Source organism: Strix aluco, chromosome 6 (genome assembly GCF_031877795.1).
Source record: "Strix aluco isolate bStrAlu1 chromosome 6, bStrAlu1.hap1, whole genome shotgun sequence".
Classification (NCBI taxonomy): Eukaryota; Metazoa; Chordata; class Aves; order Strigiformes; family Strigidae; genus Strix; species Strix aluco.
Genome location: NC_133936.1, coordinates 30,663,649 through 30,672,631, shown reverse-complemented (window position 1 = coordinate 30,672,631; position 8,983 = coordinate 30,663,649). Strand labels below are relative to the sequence as shown.

Sequence of the window (8,983 nt, the reverse complement as noted above, 5' to 3'; positions counted from 1 at the left end):
TTTTTCTCTCTAAAGGTTATTTCTTGACAGTTCACATTCCACAAATAACAGGAAGGATACTGTGGTTAACATGTGGTTGCAGTTGTGGAAAGTGGCAATACAAATTACAATCTGGGATTCTATATTTTATTGTCTCTCACCAATATCCATGTTAGATCTGCATAGATTGGAAGATATTATAACAAACTTTTAAAACATTTTTGTAACTATCAGTCACATAAACTCAGCTTGGCCCTAGAAATGTCAAACTGTCTCTGGCCAAAGCATCACAATGATAAAAATCCTATTACAACTTATTTAATAATTCTCTTGATGATGCAAGAATTGGATTATATCTATTTCACCTGTTACAGCTTGTGAAGAGGAATGGAGTTATGCAGAAGCCTTTCGTTATCATTAAAATTGTAACTCTGATTTGCAGCTACACCATTTTATGTAGTAGCATGTAACGTTTGGAGGTATGGAACTGGATTTTTTTAGTTTGTATTCCATGTACCACATTCTTGAAACTAGCGTAGGAATTTAGGCACAGGGAAGCATTTCCCGCAATTGACTCCTTGGAGAAACCCGGATATGAAGGTGCCTTCTCGGTGCAGGATGCTTTTAAGAACCTTTTTCTATGCTACACGCAGTAAAACTTGTTTGAGCAAGCCTTGCTAGGCCGGAACATCAGACACTAGGTTCCAGTCACTGTTCTCCCATCAGCTGCTGGCCTCAATTATCTCTTCGGTCCTGTGCAATATAGCAAAGGTTAAAGCATACCAACAGCTCAGCGGGTTAACTTTATCTTTGTTTTGAAATCATAAAATCTCTTTAATTTAAGAGGCTTAAATGGTTTTGCTTGGGAGAGTCAGGTGGCTGGAGCCCTATGAGCTGGGTGGCCTTGCCTGGGTTCACTAAGGGAGAGGCGTAGGTAGCACTGCCAGCGCTTGCAGCAGAGCTCAGCGGGGCCGTGACAACAGGGGCGCTGGAAGCAGAGGACAAGGCAGAAGCTTCGGGGTTTTTGAAAAGAAGGCCGCGGAGTTCAAAGCTGATGCAGTCACAGGGTCTGGGAAAGATTTTCTATTAACGCGGATTTGTGATTCTTGAGCTTACGCTTCACAGACGTTTTTTCCCGCTCGCTGCCCGGGGGTGGCCGCTTGCCGCCCGCGGCCTTCCCGGGAAGGTCTGTCGGAGCCTTCACCGTGCCAGACGGGGCGAGGCCCGAGCCTATCTCACAAAGCCACCCCGTGCTGCCAGCTCTCCCGGCGACGGTGCCCTCTGCCTCAGCGGCGCACCCCAAGGCCCCGCCGACACCGGCCGGCCGCAGCGGGCCGCCAAACCCTCCCACAACATGGCGGGCGGGCAGGCCCGCCCTCCGCGCGCGGGGCCCCGCTCTACCTGCCCGGAGGCCCACCTCTATGGTCAGGGGCGCGGCGGGCAGGGGGCGGGGCGGCGCCCGGCCCCGCCACTGACGGCGGCGCGGGGCGGGGCCTATCGTGCGGGGGGCGGGGCTTGGCTTGGCGCGGGGCGGCGGGCCGGGCGCCCAGACTGGCAGTTGGAGCGACTCCCCTTTGTGTCTGGAGCCGGGAAGAGCCGTTGGTGCGGGCGGGCGGGCGGGAGGGGCGCGGGCCGCGGCGGGGGCGGACCTCCGGCCCTCGGCTCCCGCCCGCAGCCGGCGGCGGGGCACGGGAAGGAGGCGGAGCGGCGCGGAGCTGCCCCTCGCCGGCGAGCCCGGCGCGGGGAGGCGGGCGGCGGGGGGGGAAGGCGCTGGCAGAGCGGAGGGGCTGAGCCGTTTCCCGGCGGCGAGCGGTAGACGTGAGGGAGGAGGCCGGGCTAGGCCGGGGGGCTGCCCGGCGCTGTGGAAACTGCGGGAGGGAGGCGGAGGAGGGGGAGCGCCTTCCCCCGGCGTGGGGAAGGGCCTCCGCCGCGCTCTCGCCCACGGAGCGGAGCCGGGCGCCTCCGCAGCTGGAGCCGCCGAGGAGGGGCCTCGCCTCCCGCCGCCCCGCGCTCCGGGCCCCACCTTTGTCGGGGTGGCCGGGGGTGGTGTCGCTTCTGCGGGGGGGGGGGGCGGGGGGCCGGGGGTGCGCGGTGGAGCCTGCCCGGCGGGGGAGACCGATGGGCCGAGATGCAGCCGCAGCCCTCGCCGTGAGCGCAGAGGGGGTCGCGCCTCGCCGCGGAGGGACTGAGGGGATCGCCGCCGCCTTCCCGGGAGCGTGAGGCGGCGAGGAGGGGCGACGAGACGGCAGAGACCTTTAACGGGATGGGACGCGGCTCTGCCGTAAGCCCCTAGAGCTTGTTACCCGTGCCCCGGCCAGCCGAGGGGGGCTGCTCTGACTGACATTGCTGTGGACGCGGGCTCGCGTCTGGATATGTTTCCTTCTCCGCCGGGCTGTTTCTTCGATATCGTGAAGCTGCGTGGGAAATAAGCGTGGTTCCCAGCTCGGTGGGGAGCGTGCCGCCGGTCCTCGGCGGGGGGAGATGCCTCGGGGCTGGGAGACAGGAGCAGGCGCTTCCCCAGCGGCCGCGGCGCGGTGCCGGCTCCCGAGACATGAAGGCAGGCGGGTGTAATGGAGTAAGAGCGAAGACGGCTCCTCTCATCTGCCGTTTGCCCTTCCTGACGGGATTGTAAACCGAGAGAGCTGAGGAAGGCTGTGCGAAAGAAGGAGGAAATTCCTCTCGTCGGGTTCCCCCCCCCTTTTTTTTTTTTTTTCTCCTCCTGCTGCCTCGATCCTTGGCTTCCCCAGGTATGACTGCCTCACTGCAGCACCTTGTGCTGGTGCTCTTGCTCTCCAGTGCCACCCTGCTGCTCAGCACTGCGGCTGGTAAGTAGCCAGTGGGTGTAACGAACTAGCCATTTTGGCACAGGGAATGGGGGTGGGGTCCACTGGTATTTGGGCACATCTGTGTCTCCTTAAAAAGTGGTGTGTATCTGTTTCAGCGGCGAAGACTGATAAAGTTTTGAAATCCCGATATGTTAGGCGTCTCGGAGAATAAAATCTGCTTTATTGTGTAAATGAACTCGACCTGCATTCAAGATGTATGCTCTGCCTAGATCTGCTTCTCTTGTCTAATAACTTATTTCAATTTTGGAAAAATATATAATCTTTTTGTTTTGCATACCTCGCCCTTTGAAAGGTAATGCAGGAATTTTTAATATATATTTTAATCGTCAGCAGAGCTGTGCCTGTTTTGCTGTGGGATCTTTGGGCACAGCCATTTTTAATTTTATCAGCATCGATGCTTTTAGGGGCCTTAAACATGTGCTGCAGTTTTATAACAGACTTATTGTAATGTACGTTTTTTTTTTTTTCTTGAAGGAGAGATCTGAAGCAAAAATTTAGCTATTTCTATTGTTGCTTGTGATTATAGAACAGTAACACTGTTGAGGAATGCTGAAAGATCTTGAAGAGTACTTTTTTTTAACGAGAAGTTGGAAGCATATATGCTAAGAGCGTCCTTATTTATATTTTTGGACTCTCTAGACCTATTTTTGCCCAGAAGCTCAGTGTCAGATATGTCAGATGTTTGGCCGTGATACTGGAAGAGAGACGTGTATTGGTCTGGCATCCTTTGGTTTTCTGTCATGGTGACAGATTGGCATATTGGAGCCTTCTGAGTGTTACCCAGCTTTGTTAGGTACTAATACCAATTCTTCTTGCAGTATGCATTTTCCAGCAGTTCTGGAAGACTCCTAGGACTTTGGTGTCTTTTTACTAATCGGGATCCAATTTGCAGTGCTTGCTTTTTTTAAGTGTTATTTTGTAATCTGATGTGTATAAATCATAAATGAATCTTTGTGAGAAAATTGCTGTCTCTTGTGAGGATGACCCAACAAGCTGATGGTAATTGCTGTGTTACATTTCAGTGAGGTCGTAAAATTGAATTATTTGTCAAAGTTGAAGATACTTGGTGTCATTATTAAGAAAATCCTGTAAATTATACATGTTTAGGCAGTTTCTTCATCACTCTGACTGGATAGTCCCCGATTGTCTCACTTCTGCTTTTTCAGAGGTCTCTTTTAGGAGGATATTTAAATGAAAAGATTGATGCTGCCTATATCATCCTGACCTTTGGCTGCCATTATTTTAGACTGATGTCTGCAGCGTCTCTCTGTGGTAGTTTCAGAGGCCCGGTTTTATTTTTTTTTTCTTCTTCTTTTTTTCTGGAAGAAGGGACTTCTGAAGGTCAAAAATCTTGGTATTAAAGCGTGTATGAAGCACGAATGCCCAGCATCTCAACTTTTCTTTCAAATATAATTTTTCATAGGTGTAGGCTTTTTCTCCCTTTTGTGAAACTTCAGTGAGTTGGCAGTTTCTGTGCCCTGATGAAGGAAAAGGGTTACTGAAGGAGCAAGTATGGATTTGAACCAGGCCAAGGGCTGGGCAGGTGCGGTATGAGCCCATTTGCACGGTTTTGCCAATTCACCTCATTCCTGACTTGGCAACAGCATTCCCAGTATTTCAGTTCTGGTTTTGCCTGGTTAAAAAGGTATTAACGATGCCAGCTCGTTTGGTTGTTTTGTGAATAGGAACCTATTTTCCCATTGTGATTTATTTCTTAATTGTGAAATTTTAACAATCCACATTTTAAAAAACCTTGGTCATAATCCTCTGTAAAAGTAATTACATGGGTGATTAGAGCTTTAGTTAAAGTAACTAATGGTTGATTTTAAGTTTACACTGCATTTCAGAAAAAAAATGTCTATACATGGGGAGGCTACACTAATGTGTAGTTCTGCCCTTTTATGTTCATGAAAGAGCCAACACTCTTTCTTCTCTTCCCCTCCCCCAAAGTATGAACTGTACGCTCAGAGTGAAAATGCTGCCTTTGTAGCTTTGAAACCCCTATTAATTCTTACTTCTGATTAGTGAATGGATACTATATCTTAGCAGTGTATAGAACTGAGTGTTTATAAATGAAAAATCATGACATCAGAGGAAAAGTATTTTCATAACAGGTTTGTAAGTTTCTGCCTGGAGGGGCGTACTGGACCTCCTTGGGGAGAGCTCCACAAAGACCTGGGCTTAGTATGGGCAGGAAGAGAAAGATGTAAAGATGTGTAAAGAAGATGACCAAAAAAAACCCAACTTACACTGGGCCTGTAGATGACAGTTTCACTTGTATTCTGGAATATGAATGAAGAAAGAAGGTGGTTTTTCCTTCACCTTTGCAATTGAAGATATAATAACTAGATTCAGAATTATTTGCTGATTATTAGGGGGAAAATATTACAGGCTTTCTCCATAAAATCCAGATCTTAACAGGTATCTGGTAACTCTGTATTTAAATCATGTATTAGTCCTTGTAAAGAGAAATGCTGCAGTAAGGACATTTCACTGATACTACTCTTAGGTAAAAATTTGGAGGTTTAAAAAGTTACATTGAAAAAAAATGGTTTGTGCCACTTTGTTTCTCAAATGACTTGAAATACCTCTTTCTTAAATTTTTGTTTAGAACTATAAGACACATTTATACCCCTTTGTATTTTAGAGGATTTGGATGCGTTAATCATGAGGGTTGTGCCTGAAGAGGTGGTTGGTGAACCTTTGAGCTGTTCCCCAATATTGCTAAAGAATTTTGTTTGGGTGTTCATATGGACCTGATATTAAAGATATAATCTTTCCTCATTTCGCTTGCTTGCCCTCTGTGATATGCAATACTAAACCACTTTTCCTTCTTTATACATATTCAGGGTAGACAGCATTCCATTGTCTAATGTGTAAATTATTTGCGGAACATATAAAGTGAAAATTAAAGCAAACAGAATATCCTTTTATCTTTGGGAATCTTTCCATAAGTCTGCATCTATGTGGTTCAACAGGGCTGCAGAATTTTCAGTGTGAATGGAATTGGATAGAGATTGAAGTATTTTTTTAATGATCATTTTAATTATTAATTAAAATGAGTGAACTGAAGCATCTTTATCCAATTCTGCCTTGCCAGTTAAAGTTACTTTAGTATCTCAACATAATTTGTTTGAAATATCAATTGTTTGACATGAGGAAAAGCCTCCTTTGGCTCTTCAGCTCCTTTCTTCTAATTCAGTGCTTTGAATTAGTAACTAACTTTATGTATCTTGCATATTAAAGAGGTTTTTTTTAAACCTATCTACCCCCCTCTTTACTAGAGCTATAGCTATTGTTTATGGCTCATTCATAAGTAATATAAAATTAAATTTATTTTTCTGTTTGACTTGGGAGCTGTCAGAAATACTAGCCTAGCAGATGGAAACAGACTGTTTGCTTGAGGGGCACAACTGGTATGCTTGATGGATAACCACATGTACAAGTGCAGCCTGTATGCCAGACTAGGGCTTCATTAACTGTCTAGTTGTGTAAAGAAGTAGTGTAACTATGAAAGCACAGGATTCTGCACAGAGCCATTCACGCAGCTGAGAAGAGGCTTTTTTCTATTAGGTGAATCAGCCTGTATGAACCTCTGTGATACTGCAGCTAAGCTGCTCCCAGTTTCCAAGCAAACTTCAGTATTTCTGTACAGCACTGTGCGGTGTAGGCATAGCCTGTGAGGAAATGGAAGCTGCGCTCATCTGATGGCCAAGGAGCCCAAATTTCAAGCCCGAGATGTTACACAGATGCCTCGCTTCAGTGTGAATGGTTTTTACTCTCAAAGGAACCACGTGTAAAAAGTTGGCTAAATTGTCTGCCCTTGTCTGATGAAGGAAGGCAAACCTCACTTCACCCTGGACAAAGAGGGAAGCATAACTGTATTTCTTATGATTATTCTTATGGTGAACTTTATACAAAGTAGTTGTTTTGATGACACCTCTCTAGCACATATTACGAACTTCTCTAAAAAAATAATTTGTTGACTTTTACATGGTTGTCCCCCCCGCCTTTCTGTATTCCATTAAGTATTTCTCAGTAGTCTGTATACTGCTGAGAAAGCCAAGGCATTGTTCCTTGGCAGATACCACCTTCCTCTCTGCCTTTCTTACCAGAGGGACGAGGAAGTTGGTATGTTAGGTTCTTCAGAAATGTTTTACTCCTGACAATGGAGTGCATGGCTTACTGTCACTGGAGCTATATTCTGTTTGGACTCAGTCTGGCTGTGCCATGAACATGGGCTGTCATTTTCTGAGCAGACTCTTAACTTTCCCAGCCAGGGCTTTGTGTAAGTGGTGTGTAAAATTTCATTCGGAACAAAATGTTTATGCCCTGAATAAAACAGGCTTGGTGATGCTATGTTGGGTAGGACAGGAATCTCTGCGTAGCTTACAGGCTACTTTTATTAAGCTTGTAGACTTAGTGGAACTGCTTACTGCTTGAATTTGAATTTAAAAATAAGTGAAATAGAAGAATTGTTCTCCAGAACACCAACGTTTCAGCACACAAACTGATTTTCTGTGTCTCTTTTTTCTTGCTGGTTTGGTGGTTTGTGTGTTTTTTTTTTTTTTTTTTTTTTTTCTTCCTTTCTCTGAAATGTAAGTTCACAGAAGTGTAAGGCTGGAAGTGACTTCTCTTGTGTTTCCTCCATGGTCTGGTTGCATAAGCACAGATAACGATGTTTGTCTAACATCTCTAAAATCTCCAGTGAAGAGGGATTTCACAGCCTGTCTAGGTAGTCTGTGCTGCTACAGTGCTTAATTATCATGTTTTTCATAATGCAACAGTAGTAGTTTTTTTCCCCTTCTATTCTAATGCAAGATTGTTTAAGATATGCCTTAATTAATATGTGGCAATCCATCTGAACATAGCATGGAGTATGCACACAGACAATTGCCAGGGAACATCAGTCTTGATAAGTTCATGTGTTGAAGCCTGGTGTCTCAAACTTGGCTACAGTAATTTGTGATGGGAAGCTTGAGTTGACTATCAGTGTTTTAAAATGATCTTTTTGCAATTTAAAAAAAAAATGGTTTTGAAAACTTATGCTCTTCCTAAAATTTTGATTTCTGATGGTGTCCTCCTGAATTGAGGGGTCTGTTAATTGCAGAGCTGGGAACTGGACTGAGCAGGAGGAGTGGAATCTGAGAGGAGAGGTCAGTCTGGGTGTGTGACCAGGAGGAAGAAAGGCTAGCAGGACAGGAGGCATTTCAAAGGATGAAGGATTCAATCTGATTTGCAGTGGGATGAGAACCAGGGCGTAGTAGACAGCCAGACAGAGATCTTACATTTGTCAGACTTGTTTGGAGCATGAGTGCCTGCAGTTTTGTGGTGGAATGAAGTTTTTGCACTGGGAAAGAGGAAGAATGTATAGTTGTAGGTAGCAGTTCTGAAGATTTCTGTTCTCTCTTTTGAGAATGAATGAGAGACCTAGTCATATAGATAATGCCTTTACCCTCCTCCTTTTTCCTCAGTCTCCTAAGTTTGGAAACCACAGGGGTTTTGGGTGGTGATGGCATTTTATTCCAAGTCATTGGGGTGTGTCAGTTTTGTCGATTCCCTTCTTAGGTTTGCATCAAGTCACGTTTTTTGTTTTGAACTCTAAAGGTGTCTGCCTTCTGCATCGCTCAGTACTTTGTATTTTCTCTTTTGTTTCTTATTTCTGTGAGAGAGGGAGGGAAAAATAGGCGCTATGGACACGGAAGACTGTCATTGCGATCTGTGAACCCTTCCATCCCCACCATTAACTTCTGAATCTGCTGGCCAATTTTAACCATATGTGAAAGATGCTAAAAGTCTCAAGAGTTTAATTTGCTACTGTTTTCATGAAAATTAGGAACTGAATAGAGGAGACAGTTTCAAGGTAGAGATTTCCCAAGGGGAAAGCAGAGCAGAACTCAGCCCAGGTAATTCTCTCTGCTCAAAACTGGCTGCCCAGTCAGTGCAGGAATGCTGGCAAGCGTGCTGGTGCATACACCGTTCTGGACTAAGCACAGTATATTTTGTCTTCTGTTCACTCAGCATGCTGTAGGAGATCTGGGCGAGAATTGGGAGTCCCTTTTGTGGGAGGGTGGGAGTTGGGTAAGAAGTGTGGGAGAAAGGGCATGTTTATAGGCAATTAGTCTACTGCTTATGGAACAATTTGTGTTTCTGAGACA

General features: G+C 45.9%; 1 protein-coding gene across 11 annotated transcripts in view; it reads left to right on the top strand.

The window, feature by feature from the left end:
- The first annotated feature begins 1,697 nt into the window (after positions 1-1,697).
- The window catches only part of BMPR2 (bone morphogenetic protein receptor type 2), a 114,892-nt gene continuing 107,606 nt past the window's right edge, over positions 1,698-8,983 (top strand). For 10 of the 11 annotated variants that reach the window (XR_012623839.1, XR_012623847.1, XR_012623842.1 and 7 more), the window contains exon 1: positions 1,699-2,804. Coding sequence is in view for 2 of the 11 variants with exons in the window: in XM_074829414.1 (XP_074685515.1) it covers positions 2,729-2,804 (76 nt within the window). In the remaining 9 variants the exon portion in view is untranslated. Of the gene's footprint in view, positions 2,805-8,983 lie in introns of all 11 variants that reach the window. The other variant, XM_074829415.1, reaches the window with a different exon arrangement.